At 46.5% G+C, this 27887-nt stretch overlaps 1 protein-coding gene across 1 annotated transcript; it reads right to left on the reverse strand.

The window, feature by feature from the left end:
• Positions 1-498: 498 nt before the first annotated feature.
• On the reverse strand, positions 499-26207 carry LOC121046365. The gene is made up of 8 exons (XM_040500506.2): positions 26134-26207; positions 23576-23602; positions 21795-21935; positions 17897-18034; positions 16797-16875; positions 13303-13403; positions 4587-4657; positions 499-561 (listed from the first exon to the last, which is right to left on the reverse strand). Exons 1-8 carry the CDS (start codon positions 26201-26203, stop codon positions 499-501), a joined length of 690 nt encoding a protein of 229 aa, XP_040356440.1. The 5' UTR covers positions 26204-26207.
• Positions 26208-27887: the final 1680 nt, after the last annotated feature.

Here is a 27887-nt window from a genome sequence, read left to right on the forward strand (position 1 = left end):
GCACGGTTGCTGAAGAACAGTTCGAAACACTAGAAGCCTGTTTTCAGCTCTTCTGCAGAGACTGCTGAGGAGCTGAGACGCTCAGGGACAAGAAACTCACACGCAAGCTTCGTTCGGCTTGAGCAGATTTGAAAAGACGACAACTGTTGACTCTCAACACACACACACACACTCACGCACAACTTACAAATAACTTCGGTGAGTAGGTAACATCAGTCAACGCATAATCCTCCGGTGTCTCAGAGTCCCTTAGCATCTAACGTGCAGAACCTAAAGCTCAACGTCAGGTACCGAGGCTCTGCGGTACCACCGAGCACCGAAACTGGTTCTGGTCGGCTTTGGTTGGCCCGGCGTCGACCAGACAAGGAGTGGAAACGAATGAGAAGGAGTCTTTGCGTCACTGAGCCGTTCCTTAGAGCAGAGGCGTCGGTGAGATTCTTGAAGAACCGAGGACCTTGGTCAGCGATAAGCGCGTCTCCAAGCCTCGTGGTGCGAGCGTCATCTCTTCGACGATTGCTGCGACAAGTACCTCATCACCTCCTCGTAACTTGGCGGCAGGTCCTGGTAAGACAAAACAAAAGCCAGGTTAATGAGCATCCTTTAAATGTTTCATTCTTCTCCGTGTGCTTAGAAGATTACTTAGCTTCAACATCAATATGGCCAAACACTCATTATGACGTCTCTAGTAGGATAAGCTCCCTTTCCATCGAAAGAGATAAAAGTAATGTCAGGCGAGAACGCGATAAGACCAACAGTCTACCGTGCTTTCTGCACGCACTACCGAAGTTGTAGTTCGCCGCACGTGATCCTGGCAGTGACGCCACGGGTACGAAGCGTAAATGGCGCCACCGAAACATATCTTAACAAATAGCAATAAAGGGCATTGCCTAGTATTAGCATGTAGTGTGAGCAAGAAAGAAGAACCTGATGACTCATAGGAAAGAGTCGGTAACACAAAATCATCTGTTTCTTGACGCTATAATGCTCCGGACATATAATATCCGTTCCACTACTACTACAAGGCAAAGCAGGGTTTGGTTTATTGTTTGTCCTATTCTCATTCACAACTTTCTGTGGCTATACAGCCATAGGTGTGGGAGCGTGTACTTAAGTGCTGGCTAAGTTGGAAACGCGCACTCCTCTTCTCGGAAATGCCACACGAATGTGCCCCCATAATAGACCAATGTAGGAAGAGTACAGACAAGCGCCGCAAGTTTTCGAAGGCACTTTTTATTAGCATGAAAAGAATGATGCCCAAGCAATTTAGTCACATTGTAAAAAAAAGGCAAAAAAAAAGCGCTTGATTAAAAATACCAAAAACTTTTCGCATATCTTTAAAAAGTGGGACCATAAATAGTAAGACTAAATTTAACAACTGATACAACTCGGAAGTTTCACTACTAATAAATTAAATGCTCACCGCGTAGTGAGGGCTTTTTATCGTCGTCAATTTGAAGGGAGTGTACAGCAACAGTACTGGCATGAGACGAGTCTGTAGTTCTGCTGGAGTCCTGTCTGCTGCCTTTGGGCAGTCCCAAAGCCGATGAGTATCATGGGGGTACTGAGCGCAGGTACTGAATTGTGATGTGCCACTGCGCCGCCAAAGTGGCGTTTGAGATGATGCTCCGTCCTACGCACAATAGTGGAATCTTCCTGGTGTAATATGTATGATTGCTTGTCTAATAAGATTCGGTTTAGTCTGCGCTAATTGAATGTATTGGCTCTCTGTTTCTGCAAAAAGGGGCGATGAATGTAGGAGTCATAGAATTGGGGCCATAGTCCCAGGGCAGTGAACAGGAGGCGCCTCGGTCGGCTGCTAGTCAGCGGGGCTGGTAGCCGAAATCGGCAACTTTGAGGCGGCCATGTCGCCGAGGGATCGGACACGAGTGCTGGTCACAGTTTGGAACGGCGCTCAGGGATTCGAGCTCGAGAACGGGTCCAATGATCGGAGCCGCTGCCCGTCTCGGAGTTGCAAAAATTCCCCATAAGATGCCGCCGCTTGTCAAACCGAACTAGGGTGCCTACATGTCTGTCTGTCTCAGGGTGAAGACATCCATTGTTGCACTGAATGTGCCAGCGCGTGACGCGCTCGCGCACTTGGTGCGTGACTTGGGCGATAAAATGGCGTCTATGCATTAGCCAAAGCTACGCGCTCGAGCTGAGTAACACTGTATTGCGCACACTTCGAAATGCATAAAAAAACGATTGGGCGTGAAAATGGCTGAGATGTCACCACTCAAGCAAAAGCGCGCGTGTGTATGAAGGCACTCTAAACCGAACTTCATCGCCCGGATGGTATACACAAACTTAACTCGGTTACGTCACGCCGCGGTGGTGGCGTGCCGGGCGCACTTCCGGTCTGGGGCTGCGGGCGGAAGTCATCATGCGGGACGTGCATTCCCGTGTGGCCTTGGAAGAATCCAGAGTAAAACCTGCCTTTCGTCAAAACGCTGCAACTGGGGCTCTACCAAAAGATTCGGGAAGGGTTTGAAGATTAGCTTTCATGTGTTTTCTGCCTACTCGGCTCGCCCGAGGACGTGAATAGGTGCCGTGAAAAGGAAAAATTAGACGCCGCCAGACCAGGATTGCTTGGGCGGGAAGTATTTTGGGTTGAATTCACGGGTACTTGCGGCCGTCAGATTTATTTGTCTCGTTCTAACATGAACGCGGGAAAATCGCAAATTTGACCGGACAACCCGAGGATAACGTTTAGTGCGTCCACAAGTTCAAACGGCCGCATAATCGTTCGAATTGCCGTCTGCTCTTTCAGACATGTCACTTGTTGTTGTCTACTCTTTCAAACGGCAGCGGCCCGTATACCAAACGCTGACCCGGTATTTGCGATAAAATGTAAGTTCAGGCCTCAAAATACTTTTAAGTTTGAAGGTTGTTTAGGGTAAGTAGACTGGTCTATACAGTAGATAGAAGGATATCTTGATCATTGTTACCAGTGGCCATCACCGACTTGTTATAATTGATTATGTTGGTCCGATTCTGCTTTTGATTTTCAGTATAAACGTCGAGCATCGTAACTATCGCCCACTCTTGCGCAACCCGAGCGACGTCGCGACTGAAAATATCGACCAGAATCTCATCATGGTTTTAGAGTCCAATCTGCGGCTTTCACGCGAATGAATCACCGCACGTCGCATCATTTACGCGACGCTGTGCGGTGTAATCAGCCTCATTAATTTCGCTCAGGTAACTCAAGTGCTAAGACATTGCTAGGAAGACGTATAATTTACAACTCCAACGCGAAAAACAGCACGAAACTCGCGCTTACGCCGACAACGTGACATTCCAATGGTTTGTTGATGCGGGACGCGGCGCTTCTTGGCCACACTCCATCGCGCATGCGCGGCGCCGGTGGCGTGCCTCTAGGAGCGCTCCGGTTTGTTTATAAACATGGGTTAGCGTATAGGATGGGGTTGCCCGGATTGGGGTTGCCACGGGCGAGCTCGTGGGCGAGCTCGTTCCCCTCCTATGCCTTACTGCTCCGGTATTTACCCTATGGTTTTGAACCGTGGTCTTGAAATGGTTGGTCACTGTGTCTGCCAGCATAACCATAACATGCGAGGGCAGGATATTGTCTCTTAAGTTCCATATGGCCTCTTGCCTGTTTCTTTTAACTGTGATTTCACCAACGGTCGCGTCGTGTCTAGGTGTCAAGACTGGTGGGTGGGGAATCGTGCGTCTTTGTGGCTGTATGTTGCTTCCGTTTCTGGTTCCACTATAGCGATCGCGCCTGCATTGTTTCCGGGGCCATAACTGGCATCTGTGTAGCAGTAGGTTCCGGGTTCTTGCTCACGGAAATTTAGCCGTTTGAATTGGATGCTTCGTTTGTGGTCGTTGTGGGGATTCACGTCCTTGTAAATGGACTTGGCGTTCATTCCGATATGCGGTACCATAGTGAGGCCGGGTCCGGTCTGGTTTATAGTTATTTTTAATTTTATAGCCTAGTTCTTGTAATGTCCTCCTGACTTGTTCAGTCGTACCTGATACGTACTGTACTACTTCTCATAGGTCTGTTTTCTTCTCTCTGGGGTGTTGAAGGTGTCAGCCCCTAAAGTTTGGCCAATGGGATGAATCTAGATTGGTGGCTCTAGCGCCAGGCGGGTGGCCTCCCTAAAATACCTCTTTTTTTTCTTTTTTTTTTTTTTTTTTTTTTTTGGGGGGGGGGGGGGGGGGTTGTGATGTTTATGTTCGGAAGCCTGTAAGTGACTCTTGAGGTAAGCATTTCAGTTATTTTATATTAACTAGTATTCCTTCACACCTGCCTTTCTCCGTGTCATCCCTCCTAGCATGTAGGTGACATTTGCCCTTTCTGTTGCTTGTTTTCTTTATTGTTTCTGTACATTTATTCACTGTCTTGTTTTAGTAAGTAAAACAGGATCTGTATGGATTAGTACCTGTGCATCACGTGACTGTCTAAATCCAAACTGAGTAGGTTTCTGATTCGCTCAGCTGTTTGGTTGTTACTGCCCAGTGCTACAGTGTACTCACTCCGTGGATTATTCTCACAAACGATGCTCCACTGTCCAGCTAGTCGCACTGGTCATTTCTGCCGTGATGATGGGCGTACGTACCTCTTTGGAGGGCAACACTGGGGACGGCGGCCTCACAGCCCTCGGGATGACCACCAGGTCCCATTCCGGACCTGCATGGATGGATGGATAGATGTTAATGGCTATACCTTTTGTAACGGCGGTAGCTTGCGCCACCTAGCTTACATCTAAGAAGTAAAACATTCGATTCCTCCCGCCCTTCTAAGACCACTTTTCTCCCCCTAACTATCACCAGCCAGTGTGGGATATCACCAGGATGACCTTCTGGGGATCGGAAAAAAAACTGAAAACATCACCCTCCGTGCCCCACGAGAGGGAGACGCCAATTTTCCTCTGGTGAAACATTGTCGGCGTTACCCCAGCACCAGACCCACTGGGAGACAGGGTTGAGACTTTGGGCCGGAGCCACGCGGGAGGGAGTCCCAATTTTCCTCTATCCCGCCTGTCTCCAGCTGTGCTAGTTAGTTGTGCATAATTCAATTTTCCTTTGATAATTTCCACCAATCTTCTAATTGCCTCTTTGTGACTGTAACCCTTTTACCGTCCGTCCTTCCATCGTCGCTAGCAAAACCCAGAGGCCCGGCCAACTCCGTTACCCCTTCAGCGAGGGCAGGGTGAAACCCCGTGCACTTCAAAACCAAGTGCTCTAGTGTCTCGCTCTCATTAGGCGGCACATAATGCGTCTGTCCCCAGAAATTCAGCCCTGTACGTCCTTGTCCTCAAAACTCCCATTCTCGTCTCGAATAGCAAAGAACTTCCCAGTGAATTGTCAAACAAATTTTCAATTCTTATGTCCTGTTTTTGTTACCTGAATATTGTTAAAGTTGATATTTCCTAAATTCTCCCCTCCCACATTTGTCTTTCTGTTTCTTTCACCCTCCTCTTTCCTTAAGTAGTCTGCTCAGCCCCATCACTAGTGTGAAGGTATTTAAATGTAAGCTCTCGGGTTCGGTTTGTCCATTTTGTGTTGAAACTATTCATGTATTAATACTTGCACACCTTCCGTGCTCACCGCGTATCGTCCATTTTTGTCAACCTTTGTTCAAATTTCAACTTATTAATTGCGTCTCTGCTCTCAAAAGACGGCCAGCCCATGGCCCCCTGTACTCCCTCATTTGGTGTGTTTCCATTTGCTCCCAGTGCCCATCTGCCTACGCTTCTTTTTCAAATCTCTAATCCTGAAATCAGAGGTTACTCTGATTTCATACGCATTGCTCCGTGGAAGTGAACAGAGGTTGGTCGTCAGACTGCCTTCACAGTCAAAATCTGAAGACAGAGGATAGGACGTCTCGGGCGCAATTCTCTCGAACGGACAGGCAGAAGCCTACATTTCTGAGAAATGCTGTGGTCGTACGTGCACTCTAAAAAACCGTATGCTTCTGCTTACCCGCAGAGCGTGGGAGAGAGCTAATCCCTGCAATTTAAGGAGTGAGAACGGCCAATCACGAGGCTGATAATACGTATCGATTAAAAAAAGTATCCGCTGTAACGCTGAGCATTGTGAAACTTCGCTCGCAATGTCAAAAAAGTCGTTTTTCTTTTTTTTCTTTTTTTTTTTTTTTTTTTTTGGGGGGGGGGTTTAAACTTATTCTTAGTTTTGTCATTCGCCGAGTTCCCTTTGTAGACTTCAACGATTGGTTCTTCCAAGTGCTTTACGGAAAAGCAAATGCTCCAAATTTTACAGCGAAGCTGTATATGACCCGTTGGTCGACAGAACAGTAATCGACAGGATAGTAGACAGAAAACCATCGCGCGCGCCTTATCACCGTTCGCACGCGCCTTATCTCTTATCATGTGGTATTGACACTTGTTTCAGTAAGGAAACCACAAAACAAGTATCAAAACCACGTGATAGATGATAAGCACATAGCGCCCCTCGCATGCGTTTCTCGGTAAAGATTGCGATTGCAGAAGCTGCCGCGGCAACGGTTGAGTACGAAGTGTGGAGTGATGCCAGTAGCCTCGCTAAGAATGCGGAGCACGTAGCGCTCCCCGCATGCGTTTCGCGGTAAAGATTGCGGTTGCATAGGCTGCCGCGGCAACGGTAGTGTACGAAGTCTTGCATAGTATACAGAAACGTTTTGGTAGAGTGTATTTACTTTTCTTTCGTAAATCCTTTGGTATAGAGACTATAGACCCTTTAACTGTTTACAAACATCAACTGCTGCTTGCGCCCCAAGTGACTTCCGGTCGCACCATCGCTGCAAGCCTGTTGAGGTTGCTTATGTCGACAGTGCTAGAAAGCATAAATGCTACACGGACAACAAAGTTAGAGATTCAACTAGGGCCTGCGGCTGTACAATATTACGTCTTAGAGGAGGCAAGTTGGTTTAGAAGACTATTTGAAACGCTTTAACAGATCTCGCACTCCTTCGTTCTTTTGGTGTTCATCTGGAGAAGTGGTGGCCTAAACGTTCCATCTACATTTCAAACAGCGGTGTTAATGTGGCCTTTCTTCGTTATTTTTAAAAACCGCAAGTTCTTTGGGACGTTAAAAACTGGAGCACGCCCTGATGGCGTTTGTCAAGAGTCTATAATGCAGTTGGCAATCGTTGCACGTGATACCACAACTTCGTTGTCCAACCACCTCCACAGCGTGGATTGGAGCCTCAATTCTTTTTTAGAATGTATACGATGAACAAGTCGACGAAAATGCGTCTTTCTTCGCGTGAGAAAGAAAACGCGAAAAAAGGGGGCTTTATCACGTGTGCGACCAAGTACCGCGTACATCAGACAGTATTCTTTTCGGTAGGTGAGCAACATCTCGTTATCTGACGCTTTATCTGAAATTGCCGGAAACAGTTCTTTGCCTTCAAGAAATGTTCAAATAGTTTGTGACAGGGAAAATTTACATCACCCGAGCTTTCTGGTGGCGTATTTCAAGCTCGCGAAGTCGCAGTTTTTTTCTTGTTTGTTTTTTTCGAATCGTAGCAATCTCCAAGTGTGCCAGCTGTGCGCCGAAATGGCGGCGACCACAAGAAAAGCGAACAACAGTGTAGTGTCCGTAGTCTACTTCTTGGCGACTCTAGAGAACGTAGATTGTAAACAGGCTCCACTTTAAACCACGGGGAGCATTCGCAATTTAATGGCAGACGCCTCCTGCGGAGATCGGTCGCAAGTGCGCCTCCGCTGCGTTGTCGCGTGGGGAGAAGGAAAGCAGGCGGAAAGGCGGACACATTTGCAGACGATCAACACTTTCAGCACCTGCTCGCAGCTTGTATCGCAAACGCGGCCCATAAACCACGTGACCCCGATCAAGAAGTTGGGTACGCTCTCTCTAATTGGCGACTCCAGGGAAATCGACGCCGCGTAGCGGCAATGCCGAGAAGCTCAAGAGGGGGTGTCGTTTCGACTCTGTCATCTGCTATCGCTGCTTGGTTCTCGTAGGCAGCATAGAACCAAAGATCGTTTCCAGTAGTTATTTTTATACTTCCGCCATGTTATTCTTACGCACTGACTAGAAGAACGTTTCTACCGTCGAAAGATTGCTTTGTTTTTGTATGCAGCACCAATTTTACGCTGCAGCGCAATAAATGTATGGTGGTCCCCGTGCTGAACGACGGAAACGACTTCCTTTCGTCCGCTATTTTGCCTGACCAGCATGGGCGTACCAATCGGGGGCCAAGGGGGGCGCTTGCCCCCCCCCCCTTCTCAAAGTGTGTGTGTGTGTGGGGGGGGGGGCAAGGCATGTGTTTTGTCCCCCCCCCGAAACAGCAGCCACTGGGCAGGGCAAACACTGGCCGGCGGCGCCAAAGCGATGCCAAGGGCCTGGCCCTGGGGGGCGGGGGGTATGGTTTGCCCCCGCCCCCTCCCCCCCCCCCTTCAAAACAAGTTGGTACGCCACTGCTGACCAGCGTGTCCCTTATAGTTCGTTGGAGTCACGAATACAGGCTCTCAAGTCGACTTCAGCGAAATTGACGCCGCGTAGCGGCAACTCTGGTCAGCTACGAGAGAAGGTCGTTTCACTTCTGTCGTCTGCTCTCGCTGCTTGGTCCTCGTAGGTAGCGTAGCTTTAAGCGCTTGTTTATTCAGATAAACTAGACAATCGCGGTTCATCGTTGCCGCAAAAAAATAAGGGAAGAACAAGGAAGTGGAAACGTTTCACTGGTGTTCAATTCCCCACATCAGCGGGACGGAAAACAACGCCATTATGCAAAACATGGTTCCCTGCGATATTTGTCCTGAGAAACAGCGACGGGAGCATATTTATAAAATAGAGGCTGCCACAAAAGCCCGCTTAGAACCCCTCTTTATTATTTTCTAGAAAATTTAATGTCATGACACAGGTTATCAAATATGATTAAGATTGTATGTTGATCGGTGTAAAACCCCAGTCTCACGCTTGTCAGATACTCATTTACAAGAAAATCTCATTTTCACAAATTATCTACAACACGAGAAGATTTGGTCGTGCTACTACAAGTCAGGCAAAACGTCAGTATTGCTCGAACAATATTGAAGTTTTGTTCCGCGCCTAGTTAAATATGCACAGCACAGACCCGCATCACTAACAATGCAAGTTGCTAGCAATATATTCTAAAACGCACGACTACGTGAACTACGTTTTTGCAGGCCTTCGCCGACGTTACTTGTTGAAGAGTAGCTGGCATGTAACTGCTACAATCGTGCTTTAATTTGCCAACGCCAAAGAACCTTCCTTGTGGACTTGTAATACAGGGGATCCGGTACAAACTGGGCACGGCGGCCTTCGCCGTACCATGCTTGTGATACTTGTGATACATACCTTCTGATACTTGATGCGTACCTTGTAACACTTTAGTGATACTTGATACGTATCACGTAATACTAGGAATCCGGTACAAATGGAGTACGGCGGCCTTCGCCGACGTTACTTGGTGAAGAGTAGTCGGTATGTAATCACGCTTCCATTTGCCAACGCCAAAGAACCTTCCTTGTGGACTTGTAATGCAGGGGATCCGGTACAAACTGGGCACGACAGCCTTCGCCGTACCCTGCTTGTGATACTTGTGATACATACCTTCTGATATTTGATGCGTACCTTGTAACACTATAGTGATACTTGATACGTATCACGTAATACTAGGAATCCGGTACAAATGGAGTACGGCGGCATTCGCCGACGTTACTTGGTGAAGAGTAGTCGGTATGTAATCACGCTTCCATTTGCCAACGCCAAAGAACCTTCCTTGTGGACTTGTAATGCAGGGGATCCGGTACAAACTGGGCACGACAGCCTTCGCCGTACCCTGCTTGTGATACTTGTGATACATACCTTCTGATATTTGATGCGTACCTTGTAACACTATAGTGATACTTGATACGTATCACGTAATACTAGGAATCCGGTACAAATGGAGTACGGCGGCATTCGCCGACGTTACTTGGTGAAGAGTAGTCGGTATGTAATCACGCTTCCATTTGCCAACGCCAAAGAACCTTCCTTGTGGACTTGTAATACAGGGGATCCGGTACAAACTGGGCACGGCGCCATGATCGCAACCGGCCGCAAAACCCTGATCGTCTTCTCAGAGGAAGCGTCAAGAAAACAATTCTTCACTCATTTTTTTTTTCGCTTGTTTGTGTGTATGTGCCCGGGGGGAGAGGGGATGTTGCTGCGACCACGAGTAGTTCGTGCCCTAAAATAACTTGCACATATCTACAAAAAATTGCCAACCTATTGGGGTAAATAAGTGTTTTGTTCATACGTGAACCATACGACGCCGTTCAAAGCGCATCTGACTAACCCAACGCGCAAACTTATCCGCCTTTTGACGACATTACAGAAACGATGCTTAGTTGTTCTACAATATATTGTTACTCTACGAAGACGCTTAAGCTTGGGGATTTTTCTTATCTTCCATTACGGAAATATAGTACTCAAGAAATAAAACAAATGTCTATCTTAGGCTCAATTTTCGATTTGAGCGGCCCAAAGAAACAAAACAACGTTTTCAGTAATTATTTCCATGCTTGTACTGTGCCACTCTTGCGCACTGACTAGAATAAGGTTTTTACCGTCCTTAAAAAATACCTTGCTTCGATATGGAACATTCATTCTGCTTACTGATTACCAGCTGAACGTAATGAAAAGCGACGAAGAGAGAAAGAAACAAACTGCTGGACTATCAACCCTTTTAATAAACTTCCTTCTCCTCAACCCAATCCTTAAAGGGTAGCTTCATCTTCTTCAGTAAGAGCTTAGACGTAAACTTCCTTTTTTTTCCCCTCACGAACCGTGAAGTTCTCCCCTTCTTCGACTTTCCCCATCTTAAAAAGGTAGCTTCTTCTTCAGTAAGAGCTTAGACAGATCCGTGGAGTTTTTCTCTTCTTAGACTTTCGGATCTTGAAAAACTTCCTTCTTTTTGTCTTTTATACTTCCGGTGGTGTCACCCTCGTTTTACTCGGTCGGATCTCGGAGTCACTAGGTCCCAACTTGGTTCATCCGAGGTGCCGCTCTCCTCAGATACATTTTTTCTTTGGGCAAGAGCGCAATGGAGGCAACACTCACGCATTCTCCCTCCCCCTCCTCAATGGCCAACGCCTCAAGGAGCTCCCTTCCAAGCTGCTTTCGGTGTTTTGCTAAGACGGTAACGCTTGTGAAATCAGGAGCACATTTGCAGACCCGACAATGTGCCGAAAGGTGGCCCGCCGACGTTAGTGCGGTCACAGAGGCTGCATGTTCTCTGGTGCGGTCGTTGATGCACCTCCCTGTTTGTCCTATGTAGCTTTTGCCACATGACATAGGGATCTTGTAAACAACTCCTTTTTCGCATGGGGCGTAGGGTGTTCGATGCGCAGTGCCGCAGGTCGTCGTCCCGTTCTGGGCGGTTTTCCGGTTCACCCTACGGCACATGGCGTACGCCTTGTTGGGGGCGGAGCACACAACGTGGATGCCTTGTCGGCCGGCGATCTTTTTCAACCTATGGGTAATGCCGTGAACATATGGGACCACTGCGAAAGGCTTTGGGGGCTTCTTTCGCGTTGGTTGATTCTTCTCAGGATTTTGTCGCACCTGCCTACAAAGCTTTTCACATACCGGTACGAGGAGGGTACTCGAGTACCCAGAATCCTGGAGTCGACGCAGCTGTTCTTGAAAGCAGCGCCCCACCTTATGAGGGCAGGACTTCTGTAGCGCCGAGACTAAAGCTTTGGTGGCCAGCCCTCGTTTTACGTTTTTGGAATGCTCCGAGGTAAACGGAAGGAACCCCTTACATGAGCGGGGTTCATAACCCCAGCACACGTGGGAAGGCTGAAACTCCAATGAGAGGTCTAAAAACCGTATGGAATTGTTGACGGGAAGTTCATGGGTAAAAGCCAATCCGTGGCAGCTATGTTCGAAGCTACGCATGACCACGTCTAAGCACCCATTACTTTCTTCATGTGCATCAGAGTTGCTTAGTATAAGGAAATCATCAACATACCGAAAGATGGCCTCGATGCGTTGATCCTTTAACTGGTCTTGAATGTTCCTCCCACATGCTGCTAGGAACAAATCACTCAAGTAGGGGGCCACTCGCGACCCGATGCACACCCCGCTTTTTTGTAAGAATTGCTGATCCTGGTGTGACACCACCGTCGCAGAAAGATATGCCGACAGGAGCTCCAAGAAGCTGTCGAGGCTCATCCCTGTTGAATTCTGAAACCCTTGAAGACCCTGTTCCTCAATGGTTTCTTGGAGGATCTTGAGGAGAGCCGAATGGGGAATGGAATGGGGAATGGAATGGGGAATTCTGCGCTGCAACGCAAGAAATGTAAGGTGTTTTTCGCGCTGAATGGTATAACCGACTTCCTTTAGCCTGCACATTTGCTTGTATAGTTCGCCGGAGTTTTCTCCTATAGTTCGCCGGAGTTTTCTCCTATAGTTTGCCGGAGTCTCCAATGGCTTATTCTGTGAGTGAAATTGGGCCTTCAAGCGCTAGTCTTTGAGCCAGATCGACTTCAAGAACGCCTTACTATCATATGTCTTCTTTTTTTTTTTGTATTTCAAAAGACACAGTCACCCATCAGAGACGACTACTATAGCGACTTGGCATGGCATTCGTCATTTGTAGTCACCGAAAGCCTGAGAAACTTAAAACGTAGAGAACCCCGAGCATCCTAGTATCGCTTCGCAGGTATTTAGACTGCAGCATGAGCCGATTAAATACTCCGAAGAACCAAATTATGAACCAAGATGCGCGAAGATAAGGAGCCACGACCTGATGGGACCGATCAAACAGCGTATAAGCGTACCATCATCATGTTTGTCGTGTTTCTGCACCAGCTTTATCATCGCTGAACCAATCGTAAGCAGACAAGACCTAGTGACGTACGCTTTTGAAGCTGCTTGATTGGTCCCCTTACCTCGTAGCGTCTTGACTTAAGCTGAAACGAAGTACAGATATTTGTATGTAGGTTTTGTTATTATTTGTTCACTACAAAGGGAATACTGAAAATGCAATTTATTTAGTTTGTTTCAGGGTTAATTTTTGCCCTTCTTGTTTGCTTATGCTGTGATCTCAATGACTGCGAAACAATAATAAAATGCACGGAACAAATCTTTCTTAAGTTGTCAGTGACGGTAGACGTCTTCTCGCCACTGGTACTTCATCACCATTAGGATTTGTGGCCACAGTCAGTGACGGTAGACGTCTTCTCTCTGGCTAAAGTGATTGGAGGAAGACCATTAATTTGGTGTACTAAATACGTCGCGGGGAGTATATATCAACGAGCTTCTGAGACCATTCGATATTATAAAAAGCCGTCAGGGACTCACTGTCTGCGTCCTGGATCGATCCCGTGAACCCCGTGATGGTAGACGACGCCGGGCATGGTGGGTTTGGAGGACCGGCGCACTCCGACTGAACGTAGTGTTTCCTGCAAGGCATCAAGGAAGATCAGCATGGCTACTGGGGTCTCGTTGATTGTTCACAATGCTTGTCCTATGTCAAAAATAAAACATGAACACAAGATAGACAGGAGAGGAAAGAATACTACGTGGCGTCTCCGCTTAGTATATAGGTTTGTATGTGTCCAGAAGGGAAAATTAGAGGCGTCAGCGTTTGCACGCTTGAACACGTAATTGACATGGTCGCCACGTGGTGAATCTTCATTTAGTTTATGTTAGTAAACACTTGTATGCAGGAGCGTCACTCTTCGCAAAGTCATTCGTCTATTCACACTTTTTCATATTAATGGCCTTTTTTACGTCATCTTTACTTCCAACGATGACGAATGCTCAAGAATGCATATTTGAAGATTAGGTGCAGTCGACGGTTGCACGTAGGTTATTTAAATTTAGGCCTCTTCGCCGTGTAAGTTGAAATAAATTTATGTGAGCCCCTGACTAAAGAAAAGGCACATTGATTCTGTTTCTTTTCCTGCCTGTCTGCTAAATCACATGTTCCCAAACTGTACACTGACGTTTTTATTCGCTCTTATATAAACAAGGCTCTTTTCGTATCAATGCTTAAAAATACGTTTGTTTTTATATGTAACTTTTGAACGATAGATGTCTTCATTTTGACAATATCACAAAACAAATATACATCCAAATCTAGGTACTCACTGGATGTAAATTACAATGTTCTACCTCGCGACGCCGAGTTTTACTGTTTACTGTGAGGACATTTAATTCATTCGTTCCACTCTAAATTATCTCTCTTCTTTGGTGATACTTCAAAGAAAGCGGCGTTCCACAAAGCCCTCAATCATTGAACCAGTTCCTTCAACAATTCCGGTAGCAAACATCAAAACCACTCTGACCCAGAATACCACAACTAAGGGAAGCCCATCTTTCGACGAGAATCCGCCCTAATTAACCCAATACTCAAACCCCAAAACGACTTCATCTTGCAATGCTGTGCCGCTCCCTAAGCGACCGAAAAACTCCAAAGGAACTCGAAGTCATCAAGTCCCCTGGAACGTGGTGCTGCGCGCGCCAACAACGTCGACTCCCGCTTCTATAGCATATTCCGACTTTTACAATATCATTTTGGGACTTCCGTTCAATTCGATTGATTTATCGATTCAACCGCCCGCCCGGTCGACTCCGCTGCCGCCCCGGCATTCGTGTTCATCCATCACGACCCCCCTCCCCTCTTCCCTACTGCCGATACTTCCTGCTATTCCATGGAAAGGAGGTTTCGTTTACGCTGGAAGCCAAACGTCGATGTACGGGGAAGGATTAGCATTGATCGCTCGGCTCGCTCGCAGCAGAGTCTTTAACGTCGAAGCATGCTTCGAAATGGGGGATGGAACGAGGAAGGGAAAACAATGAACGGACTCAAATGTGTCAAGGTACTACATAAATTCCCTAGAAGCGTGCGCGCAATTCCTCCGCCGGCCGAGACAAACACCGATACGGATACGACCCTTCTTTCTTCAAAGCTGAGCAGAGGGGGAAAAGGAATTTATCTGTGTTTTCTCAGATGACCCTTGGTTTGTGTCACCAGGGTTTGTGTGCGGGGTCGAGCAGCTTTAGTGGGTCATCTGCTTTTGTTACTGAAGTAAAATAAAGCGTTTGCGTGGCTCTGTCATGAGGCGTGCCGGACCCATGTGTACGCATGTAACTTGCGTACGTTATTTCCGTGGATGTAATATACACGCGTGAATCTGTGAAAGACGTGTGACACAGTTGTACGTTTATCTGCAGTGCCTATCTTGCGTGCTCATAACACACGTTTATTTATATCTGAAGTTCCAGATAACATGCATGCAAGAATGTGGAGACATCTCATGGGACGCAAATGAGGCACGTTCACATCAGCCTGAAGTGGGTTTATGAAATGCGTATGTGACACACATACTGCACGCACGAATACATTTTATGTGCATGTGTAGCGTGATAAAACACAAATAAAGCAAACGATAGTAGCGAGCTGAAAAGGGAGAAAAGACATGCGCTTGTTCTGTCTTCGTCTAGAACAGCTCTCGTCGTTCCATCTTTCTGTTGTTGATCTTTTTATATTCGTTCAACTCACCCTTCAAACTATTATGGTGTGCAACATGCTCGCAGTTGACAGTTTGAGGAACATGCGGCAGGATAACATGTTCCGAAACGGATGTCCTGTGTAGGTATGACACACCCGTGTCACGCGCAGGACGTGTGTTTTGAATGCATGTAAAGCATACCTGAGTACATTCGTGTCTGAGAGTTTCGACTGGAGCACGGTGACGTGCGTCTGAACTTGGAACGTGATGTATGTGCGACTAATGTGCGACCCGCATTTATGTGCATCTTCCGAGGCACGATGATGCTTGTGAGCGTATCTCTGACACGGGCACGCATCCGGTATGTGTGCGACACAAGTATGGTCAGAATGTATGCATCTCAGATAACTGCAATTCACGGACGCAGTTACTACGCGGCACGTGGCATGCACACATCGACAAGTAATGTTCGTCTGACACATGTCATTGGCACGTCTAGTTGAGTCTAGGGCGGGTGCACAATGCTGACCAATGTGCATTTGTGGGGACTCGTCAAGCTGCGACTGTTGCAGCTTTACGTACCTGCTACCATCCTCCTTGTAGAAACAAATGACGCATTCAACTAAACGGAGCCCATTACAATTTATCTGAAAAGGGCACGTGGTGCATCTGAATCGCATGACCAATTTGTCTGTAACACAAATTCATTGGTTTAGTTTATCCGATACAGGCCCAAAACGCCAATAACTGTTCACAAAAATATATGTATATATCGAAGTATTTTACTCTGTTTCGCCTCGACTACGACAAAATCAGAGCCTTCGGTAGCGTGCTTCGTGGTCTAAGTGCGTTTGCCGTGGTCGATCCCACAATGCTCTGAAGCATTACCTGGAGGGTTCACTCTAACGCGAGCAAGTATAGGCAAGGCAGAACCCACGCTAGAAACTCCGGAAGTAAACTTGACAACTCCGGAAGTAAACTTTACAATTTCAGAAGTAAGCTTGGCAACTCCGGAAGTAAACTTTACAACTCTGGAACTAACTTTTCTATAGTCACTATATAGTTCCTGATAGACTTTTAAAAAAGCAGGGCTTGGCGAGGACCGAGCACCTGAATATCGTTTCGCAGCCAGTGAGGCTGCAGCATTAGCAAATAAGAACGCGGAACAGCCAATCGCGAAGCGAGAGGCTTAAATTAACATAATAGGTCACACCTTGCGTTTCTTAGATTGTCGGTGACTGCAGTGTGCGGAGGCTTGACAATGTCTGTTGGAGCACGCTTGCGGATACAGCCTAATCGCGTTAAGGGAAGACATGACGATCACCGACAACAACGTACCCGATGTAGAGTAAGACGACAATCAGCAGAAGCAGGGTGAAGCTGAGGATGAAGATAATAAGGCTCTTGTCGGATTTCTCTGCTCCAGGTGACAAAGTGAGGTAGGGAAACGGGAAAGACAACAAAAACAACCAACTTAGTTAAGTCATCGGCGTTGGGGCTTAATAGAACCTCGTAATAGAATCTCAACACGTTAGGTTACTGTCGAATGCTACGAGTTCACGTTATACAACTCGTGGGCACTACATCGATCCTCGTTTATTCGTGGCTTGCATTGACGCCACATCTGCTACCACTGTGGTGGTTTTGTTGCTTAATGCGTATTTTTTCCGGGGTACATCACCGCCCAATTTGTTTGATTACCAGCAGGCTACGATTACGTCACGTCCAAGCCACGTATAGCTCAGCCACGAAAGTTCATCACGCGTATGCGTACACCCACCGGCAATATGAAGGTGAACACCTTACCTGGTTTCTTGCCTGTTTTACGGCTCCCTAAAGCTATATTAACTCTCAACGTCTCAAATGGTACGTGGCTTGGGGGTCTAAACTTTGCCTTCTAGCCGTCTTCTGGAACAGAGCTTGTTCCAAAACTTGCAGGAGCGTCAAAAACAAGAAGAGGGCTGTTCACCTTCACGTCGCTCATGGGTGTACGCTTCGTTAAAAATGCATCTCTTTGCAATCCGAAAGTTACGAGGAGAACGTACGTGACGGTTGGGTTAACTATAAACATTTTAGACCAGGAAACGTAGAGTTGACACAAATAGTTGGTAGATCACCGCAATTATAAAATTATTTAGCTTAGAATGCTTTAAATAATAGGTTAACCTTCCTCTCGGGTGCCTCTTCTACCAAGAGAAGCAGTAAAAAGACACAGAATAAAGTAATTATGACTTTAATGAACAATTTTTTTCTAACTGCTAAACTACAACGGGAGTAGCTCTGCGGTAGCAGAGCACAAACCTAGAAGGATACGAAAACAAATCAAAGTAACGATTGGCTGACGGAGCGCGGACCACGTGGCTTTGATTAGGAGACACTGGACAGAATTTGCAGTTTTGTATTTACAAATAAGGCAGGAGGAAAGGCGGTCCACTCACCGGGCCTGCAGACGTACTTCCAGTAGATGAGCTCCCTCTGGTAACCGTTCTCGCAGTCGCACACATTACTCACGCACAGCGCATGCTCGTCCATCTCGATGCACTGGTTGTGCGAGTAGCACTGGCTCGGGAAGAAGCCTGCAACGAGACGCAGAAGCGATCAAGGACCAATGCCTCGATCTAAGGAAGACTTCGAATACACTCGCGAAATTCCCGCACGCGTAGTGACCTGTGATGCGCTCGTATAGTGCCAATCATTGATCGGCTTTTCAAGTGTTACAACTTGGCCGGTAAGCAGGAACACCGCCATACGGCGAGAAAGTTCGTCTGCTTCTTTTGTAGAGGGTACAGTGACGTAATAGCTCTAAGCTCTGATTGGAAGATGTGGAGGGTACTCAAACGCGGCGTCGCCTGCTAGTTATAGCAACAGCTGCTTCGCGCCCATGAACCTATGTTCGTCGTTTGGCCAGTATTCTGATAATTCAAGATTCTAATTAAAAGAACAGTTTCGAAATACTTGATACAGTCACTGCAAACAAAAGAAACGCAGGGCGTGACAAGCTCTGATTGTTTTATTATCGCACTGTAGGAAACAAGGTTGAGGAATTAGCTGATTACTACGTGCAGAGACAGTTCACCAAAACCCGCGTCAGTTACTATAATACACCGTATTTGGGGGGGGGGGGGGGGGGGGGGGGGTAAGCATAAACCTTATTATAAAAAATAAATAGTCTTACGAAAGAAAGTTGTCAAATTCGTTGTGCATATGTACAAGTGGTGTGCCACGTGACGTGGCATTGTGAAAATCTTGAGCGTTGATGTTCAGTAAATCATCATCTTTGCTGTGCGTATGCAGTCTCTTTTTTTTAGAGCGCAGCTCTTAGACGCCCGTTTCTGGATTGAGCGGCGTCGCCGTCGGTGTCCGCGCCGGCGTCCGCGTCGGCGTTACCGCGCGCGTTGCATTATGGGACGTCGCCATTTCCCTGCTAAATTTAGCGGGGAAACTGAATTGGTGTTGAGGTCATGCGACATAAATTTCCCAGCTAAATTTGACGGGGAAACTAAACCCGCCAAATTTAGCGGGAAATTTTCCCCGCTAATTTACTGAGAAATTTAGCAAACATTTCTCGTTAAATGGGAGGCGAAGATAAGAGGAGGGTCCGCAGGGGAGGGGGAAGGTCATACCCTCCCCTCAGTACCTTCCCACCCTCTTCCTTAAGAGCTACGCTCTAATTTCGCATTAAAGAGAATTGCAAATATCTTTATTTCTTTCTTTTTTTTTTTTTACTATGCGTTAATAGATATATTTCGTTTGCGCGGTTGTCTGTCTCCAATGTTGCTTCCTTTTTTTTTTCCTTTTCTTTTTTGAGTTTTCTTCTGTTAATGATAGAAATTGCATTGTATGGTTATTTTTTTTAGTGCTGCAGAAATGCCAGTGTCCTCACATTACCATTTCCTGTGGCTTCGTCAAGCTGTCCTTGTGACAGCTTTTACCCAGTATAAAAGGCTCTGCTTTTACCAGGATACCTCATCGTCAAAACTAAATTGTAGCATTATTCGCGCGCTAAGAACAACGCCAACTCACTCTTACTGCAACAAGAGTACAAGAAGACACGGAAAAACGTGTTTGCGCGCCGCAAAAAAAAAAAAAAAAATTACAGTCCGGAATTATGGCTAAGGAAACAATAGCTCGGACAAGAGAACAGTGAAAAATGACACAAAACTTCCTTTTATTTTATTTTTTTTTCTCGGCCAACAACCGGTATTGTTCTCCCGTGATTTTATCTTCTCATTTGTCTTGCCTTTCTTCTTCTTTTCTTTCTTTTTTTGGCAATGCCGAGACATCAGAACGCCAGTGTACCATCTATCCGAATCCGCAGCGCGCATTAGGTATGCAAATATGTTTCCGCGCTGCGGGAAGCTATTGTTTTGTTTTTCTTTGTTAGACGTGGCTGTTCTATCAAGCGACGCTTTCGCATCGACTCAAGCGGTATGCACACGCACCTTTCGCGGCAAGAGTCGTCTTCGAATCGCTTATTCACGCGGTCACTTATACGCCACCAGTCGTGTTTCGGGGTATGAATTAAGCGGCTTATGGTACGCACCATCAAACTGCTCGTACACCATACAAAAGACACGGTGGGCGCTGCGGACATATGATGACAAAGTTATGTGCGGAAAAGTCTCGAGCATGTTTGCTTCATACGTTTGCATGCTTCTAACATGTTTGCCGACAGTTTTTACAGCGGGGCTGTTAGGGGCTGGTTTTCCCAGTATCGTGTCCAACAGCAAACAAGTGATGACACAAAAATCTCGACAGCTACCGCCATCTATGAGCGACAGCGGCAACCAGATAACCGGCTCGCTGGTTGTTTGGTTGCAATTGTCGCTCATAGATGGCGCTAGCTGTCCGCTTGCTGGTTGTCTGATGGCCGCCGTCGCTCATAGATGGCGGTAGCTGTCCAGCCTTTCCACTCTAGCTTGCCGACTTGCGGCCGGCCATTACTTCATTCCTACCATAGTAGAACTTTGCTGACCTCCCTTCTTCACCACAGTGAAAAGGCTGAAATTGTTTTTCTTTTGTTTGGGACCAATAATGGCAGCACCGTCGTACAAGGAAGAAACGCGCCTCAGTCAATAGGGAGTTTTAGGGAACCGTGTTTGCACATCAGATACGGTATACGATGGGCCCGTTCCTTCCGGAGGGCACATCGTATCATATCGGATGTGCAAAAGCGGTTCCCTAAAACTCCCCAACGTCTACGGACAGTCTTTTGTACGATGCATTATCAGTACGAACGCGGTTTTACACCTGAAACCACATGCGATCGATTCCAGTTTCAAAAACCAAAAATTATCTGCTTTGCGCTTTGGCCGCGGGGCTGCGTAAGTTTTTGCTGCAGTCTTTGTAGATTCAGATACGAGCAAAGCTCCTGCGTTTTACTCCTTCGTGTGTTCTCCGCCGAGTGGCGCTGCCTCCCTCATTTGCGTAAAACCGGGATTTTAAAATACGGCGCCTGGAACGCGCCTGCGACTGGTGCGTTTACCAAATCCTCAAAAATATGACCCCCTGGATATTCCGCCTTATGACGTCATACAAGTGTCCTGCTATGGCTCACCGCGATCCTGGTGGTATAATACTGCAGCAGGGGTGGATGCGGCAGACGCCTGTTGTACGGTAGCTCGCTCTCAGCTCAGCAGTTCACGGCAGCTTCGGCAGCATTGAGTTGGGACGCAGTGGCGACAGCGACCCTCGCGTCTGCACGCCTTTTTTTACAGCGGATCTGTTCAGGGCTACTTACCCCAGAATCGTGTCCCCGGCAAAGAAATGAAGACACCGAATTCTGGACACCTACCGCCATCTATGAGCGACGGCGGCAAGCCATGCACCTGGTTGCCGCCGTCGCTCATAGATGGCGGCAGCCTTCCCACTCTGGCTTGCCGACTTGCGGCCGGCCATTACTTTCCATTGTACAGCTTCGCTGGTCTTCCTTCACCAGAGTTGAAAGGCTGAAAGTTTTTCGTCAGCATTTCTTCGAGCAACCATCACGGGGTGCGACACCCACCGGCATAAAACGCCGGCTCCGGTCAAGCAGCCTGTCGCCATTTAGGAACCTCTTTCGAAGCACGGCCGTGATAAGCGGGTAAATGCGGCATAAACTGTAGTAAAGTTCACACTTGGGCAAGTTGGTAGTATAACATATTCAAGTATTAGCGCACAAAATAGAAAAAGAATAACTCCGTGCGCTAATAACTCGATATATAAATACACCAGTCGAAGACACGCTTCAGGCACCATAATTTCGCTTGACTAGAGATCTATACAACCTCCGTGGGTGCGTTTTGTTTTTTGTTTGTTTCCCTGACGCCAACGGGAAAAGGTTTGCCGTCCCCTCACCGGTAACGCAGACGGGCACTCCGTGAAGGAACTCGATGCGGAAGCCCTTCTTGCACTGGCATTGCCAGTGGACGCAGTCCGAGTGGGCGTCTCCCAGCTCGCACGCCGTTCGGGTGATGCATGTCTCTCCCAGCCGGCGCTCTGAAACGCCGCGGGCAGCACAGGTCAGCTCTTGCACAACTGGCGAGCACAACCTTGTATCGCAAAATAGGGTTCGGCCATATGAGCTAGTCCAGCGGCATTCGGGCCGGGGAGGCACAAAAGACGAGCAACGAGGCCCAGGAAGGTACGTTAAGCTGTTAACAAAGAGATTGGAATGGACTATCATATTTCCTTTTGTCGCAATGCGGCAGTCGGTTTCAGAGCGTAGCATGCCGGAGAGGCGCACTCTATGCAGAAGTTTAGCCCTTTCGGCTAGCACTAAACTAGGCCAGCTCATATTGCTGCTGACTGTACATCCTCACCTTATAAGGTAATTTATCAAACTCCTCTACAAAGGCGGGGACGGGAGACACACTCGTGGAGCTGCAGTTCCTCGTCAATTCAGGCTCATGACGTCACTTTTCGAAGGAGGAGTTTTTGCGCATGCGCAGTAATCCCTGAGAAGAATCAGGTCTAACCTTTGTTTTTTTAGCCCTATCATTACGTGACTTTGGAAAGAGAAAAAGGGAGGAAAGAGTTCTGCGGCAGCCATCTTGAATACGCGGTTTTTTACAGTATTTAACTGGCTCTAGTTGAGCTTCTTGGTGCATAATACTATAATAGGGACAGCTAAAGTTAGGAAAATAGAATTCAGAAAGAAAAAGGGACAGACATACCAGCGGTATGCCTGTCACTTTTCCTCTCTATATTCTATTTTACAGTATTTTCGAGCAATTATTAGGGTATAGTTTTACCGACAATAATAGATCATTCTGTGAACGCATACGTGGAAGCAATGTCTCGTTATCATAAAGTATGAATAAAAAAACATCATAAGATATTTAAGTGAAACAGCCCTGCAGGTACCAAATACATTATGAAAGCATGCTATAGACGTTTTCAAACAGCCGCACTTCAACAGCTAGTCTGGCCACCGTGGATGAAAAACGCTTCGTTTAGGTGCCAGTCTGGAAACCGTGGGACGCCTTAACAATGCTTGGCCATAACACGATCCTACACACACCAGAAGCAAAATGGCGGCGCCCAGAGGCTGCAATGACGAAGCATAAAAGCTCGCGCCGTCAATGGTTGAGGTCAGGGAAAAACAAAAGCATAAGGACGCATTTGGCGGGTAAACAAAGGCACGAGGTGCGCAAGGTGAAGAGAGTCTTGCGCGTCGTATATCCAGCAGGTTTCTGTAGTTATTTATCAAAAACACACACGCAAGAAAAATTGGTTATGATCACTTGGTAGGATTCGTAGGGGAAAGGCAGAAAAACGGGCGCTTTCCGAATATAACTTACACCTGAGGTGATCGCCGTACCACACCAAATTTAAAAGTAGCCTTTAAGCTTGTACGAATCTTCTGCGCATGTGCAAAATTTCTGCTGCAGCGCATGCGCAGTTCGTACCGGAGGGCCCATAGTACTGTATCGAATGGGCAAAAACGGTACCCCTTGAACTCCCTAGTGTCTCCAGCCTGTCTTTCTGTACCGGGTATTATCAGTGTCGCCGCGGCTTTAAGCGATGCGAGATAATTTGATCAAATAAACAAATAAGAACGGTTGACAACCCAACAACTTGGAAAGAATGAACTGTCAAAATTTTGAGGTGCCTTTCCAAAGTTGAAGTCGACTTACCGGGCTCTTTGTTGTAGTTCTGGTGATCTATAAAGCGAATTTGAGAAAACATAGAAACGAGAATCAATTAAAAACTACGCAGCACAAACAGTTCCAAAGAAGAGAAGTGCATCGCCTCATTAAACAAAAGTTCAGCGAAGTCAGTTTAATGTTATGGTGTCTTAATTGGGTGGGCTTCATCGATCCTTAAGAGCCCCGAGACATGTTTCCATCTACAATTTCTTATAGTGCGAATACCGGAGAATACAAATACGCGTTCAACACCACTTAGACTAATTGAGAACCTGTAAATGTCGCTAATGTATTTTGCGTTGAGTGAAGCCGACAGAGTGTTCCACGACTACCTCTTGAGCTTCTAAAATATATATATCATGAAAAGTAGCATACATTTCGCTCACAATACACAGAGTAAGAATAACTTTTTGTGGCTATATTTGGTAGACGTGTATCTTGTTTTAGTTCCGTATATATTACAATATAAAACATTATTGATTGCCGATACAACTGATCTTTGCCGCGTCTGGTAGCACCGCATTTAGAAGCACAGCAACAGTGCTTGTTCTGCAACCTCCAAACGATTTTGAAATTGATTCTTCCAATATTATTCGTATTGATATCAACAAACGTTGTATCACTGTGCGCTCGTGAAGTTACCGCTAGATGTTTTACATTAAAGACCCAAATGGTAGCGCATCGACCAAACTGAACTCTGTATGGCGATGACATCAGACATGACAACAAAATCATTTTGGATAGTTTGAATAACCGAGTGTTTCACCTATCGATTACTGTTACTCTCAATAGATGTGTCATCCACTTAGTTTTCAAAGCCCCGTATCGGAGCAGACGCAACTGACACCGAAGAGGACGCTATAACAACGCCAAAAATCCAAGCTTTGATGTCGCAAGCCCAACTGATTACGACACGAATCTTTTTTACCTCGGATAGCTATACACACGTATGCAGCAATTATTTCTGAAGATCTCGATGAATGCTCCCTCGTCAAAACTCAACACGTTTTTTTTTTTTTTTTTATTTCTTTTTGTCGTTTTTTTATTGCGTATATGTTTTTACTTTTCTTTTTCGTAACCGGAGTTTGATGCGTCCTCCCTATTGGGAGAGAAATTTCCACACCGCGCGATCGATACCGAAACGCAATCCGTAGCTCCGAGCTTCAGCTGACCGGCTTGTGAAATCAATCCGCCCTTTAAAAAGATATATATACATATATATTGTACAGAGGCACACCGGTGCAAATTCATCCATCACCGTTTTTGTTTGAGTAATAATAGGAAAATAAATGACCCCCGCGATATCAAATTGAAAGTGGACGCACGGTTCAGTGAAAGAGCGAGAAATAGAGAGAAAGAGAGAAAGAAGTTTCCCTCCCCCTCTCCGCTGGAAGTGGGTCATTTTATGACGACACGCAGTAGCCCCCTCTCTTCACTTCCGGTCTCGCATCAAGCCGTCAGGCTCCTTGATTTTTCTGTTTTTGTTTTTCTTATTCTGTTGCAGATTTTTTTTTATATTAAATTGTGTTGGACCAAATATGAAGACCCTGCTTTGCAAGAGCCAACGACGCGTTCAGATAATGTATCGCCGAGCGTCGGTCTTTGCCTCACGACAGAAAATTTATGCGGCGAAGCGAGCTTAGAAGGGGCATCAGCTCGCTTACAATGTAGCGGGTTTGAGGCTTCTAGATTCGTTACTCGCTTTGGCCGCGCATTGGGTCGACACTATCTGCGCTTATGCAATTTTGGTGCGCACAGGGCACTAAATTTAACATCGATTAGTTTCATAACTATCTATTGAATGCATCAGAAATGTAATCGATGCTTTTTGGCAGCAAGTGCCGCAGAGCATTGTGGTTTCGTTACATTTTTCCGCAGAATCCTTTGCATAAAACGCTGGATGTGGCGCCAAGTGACACAATTCTGGCCTCGTTCGACTTCTTATTTGATTGAATATATCTTTAATATAATATTTTATCCTCTCAATCATTCCTCTCATCGTACAATACCTCTCGCACAACTAACTCAACGCGGGAAAAAATAGCGATCATCTGTTATCGTCACGCAACAAGATGGGCTGCGCGAACCTCAAATCGAACGAAGCCAAACAAAGCAACAGATCCTGTTAGGTTCGTATTAAACAACCCGTCGTCTGACAACAGTGAATGACCCGCGTACACAGATTCTTATCTTAATTTCTAACGGACAAGCGCCTTAAGCCTACCTCGCTACAGCAGGCGAAAAGCTCTGTTCACATCGGGAGTTTTAACTCCCTCGACCACACGCTAGGCTTGCCTCTCCAGCTTTGTGCCGAGACAGTAGCTTCAGATCCCTAAATAACTTACCCCACGCATTTTTCAGTTTGTTAATCAGTACCATTCGCTTTCATATGGAGGACCAGCGAAATAAATCAAACAAAACATAAACCTCCGGAAACCTGGTCAGCTTTCGGGACAGAACCCCGTTCCCACGAAAGCATCACACCTCCTTGTAGTGCGATGCTGCAAAAATGGAGTCACTACACGGCGTATTCGCGTGGTACTCACTGAACGCAGAGTTGGCGTAATCCACGAACGATGTAGCCAAGAAGAGCAGCGTTCCGTACAGAGTCAGCATTCCAGAGTTTTGTCGACAGCGATCATCGCTCCTCCATGCGATGTCGGCTCTGCGCTGCTTCGCTTCCCGCTGTCCCGAGGGAAGAGGGAAGGGGAGGGAAAAAAACGGGGAAAGAGGGAAATGGGTCGTCTTCTTCCCGCAGCCGATCTTCCCCTCTTCTCCCTAACCGTGCGGCTCGGTCCAGTCCTCGAAAACCGCTCAATTTCCCTTCTCGAAAACGTCGCGTCGCCGAGACTCAAGGCCTAACCTTGAATAATGTGGTCGCTTTCCACCTTGTCTTGTTTCGGTTGTTGTTCTTGTTGCTTGGCGAAAGGCGACAACGCCGACGCTAGAACTCCCTTCGGAAACGCGGAGCGTTTGGCGTCGCCGTCGATGGGGAGAAGGGCAGAACGGACGCCATGTTGTCTCCCACTCTCTCCCTTTTTCTAGTTGTCTTTCCGTTCTTCTCCTGTTTGCTCCCTCGCCCTTTTTTCTCTCCTCCGCGCGGTGTTGCCAGACTGCGCTGTGAAGCGGTTGGCAACAAGAGGTCCCGCCGCCTGCGAAAAGAGGCAGCTGGGGAAGCGGGTTTGTGCGGGTAGCAACGTAGGGAGTCTAGGGAAACGCGCGGTAGAGCTCGACGTGCTCGTTTCGTACTCGTAGTCTCGTATTCAATTGAGTTTCAACGTTTTTGGATAAAATATTATCTAAAAAAAAGGTAATTGTTAGAAAGCGTATTTGTGTTTCCTCATTCAATTTCGGCAATCCGTTTTCCCCTTTTCTTGTAATGTTTATTGCGACCTTTTTCTTTTTTTATTGTTACTGTAAGTCGGCCTTTGTCTGAATATTTTTCCATGCGTGTAATTTTCATGTAACGGACGATAGGATTGTTTTCCCATGGCATTTAGTAATAAATACGACAATGTTTTTCTTGCACTATCCATAAATATACCTTTGCAGCCATTGAAATTATCTAGTTCGATACGAAACTGGTGAGCAATTTTTCTAATGTAATTTAATAATTTCTTATTTACATAATTTTTAGTTGAGTATTTTCCAAGAGTTACAAAAACACAAACTGTTCATATCTGTTTCTCCTAAAATGGCCCACTTCTTCCTAAAAACAAAAAAAAAAAGTATAATTTTATTTATTTTTGGTTATAATAAGCTACAACTAAATATTCTAGGCGAGTTCCAACCTAATTTAACTCCATTTTATTTTCGTTGCTTCATTTCACAAGATAGCGTGTCAAAGATATCAAGAATCTTCCAAGAACTAAACGTGCCTGCTCCCGCAAGCTGGCTTCCCCACTGAAAGAGAAATGATGAGGCGAAGACACCGTTCAAGGAGCACCTTCGTTTTTTGCCTAAAGGTAGCCCATCAAACATGATGTATTGATGCGAGCTCAAAACGCGTCAATATTTTCTGCATAACGACGCACTTAAAAATAAAAATTCTAAACGGAGGGGTAGCTTCACTTTAGCGAGCGTAGCCAGCCCCATCGCAATAACCATCGGCCTCTCCCGAAAAAAAAAAAAAAAGAAAGGGGGAAAGGAAGGCATCATGTCCTCCGAGCAAACAGACAAGCCTCTTCGGCGCATCGAAGTCGCCTTCTAGGAGCAATCATGGTCGTTCCGGCGGTTCCAAGCTAGGCTTTTCATCGTTGCTAGAAGAGCGTTCGATGAAGGCGATTCCCTCGAGACATAA

The sequence above is a fragment of the Ixodes scapularis genome, unplaced genomic scaffold, assembly GCF_016920785.2.
Source record: "Ixodes scapularis isolate PalLabHiFi unplaced genomic scaffold, ASM1692078v2 PGA_scaffold10__122_contigs__length_95168666, whole genome shotgun sequence".
Taxonomy (NCBI): Eukaryota; Metazoa; Arthropoda; class Arachnida; order Ixodida; family Ixodidae; genus Ixodes; species Ixodes scapularis.

What these genes read in the sequence shown, in the direction of transcription:
- LOC121046365 (XM_040500506.2), bottom strand. Translation starts at nt 26,203, where the DNA reads ATGCTGACTCTGTACGGAACGCTGCTCTTCTTGGCTACATCGTTCGTG. An exon ending in AGTGCCCGTCTGCGTTACCG is followed by an intron (nt 18,035 to 21,794) that starts GTGAGGGGACGG and finishes GTCTCGTTGCAG; the next exon opens with GCTTCTTCCCGAGCCAGTGC. An exon ending in GAAGTACGTCTGCAGGCCCG is followed by an intron (nt 16,876 to 17,896) that starts GTGAGTGGACCG and finishes CACCTGGAGCAG; the next exon opens with AGAAATCCGACAAGAGCCTT.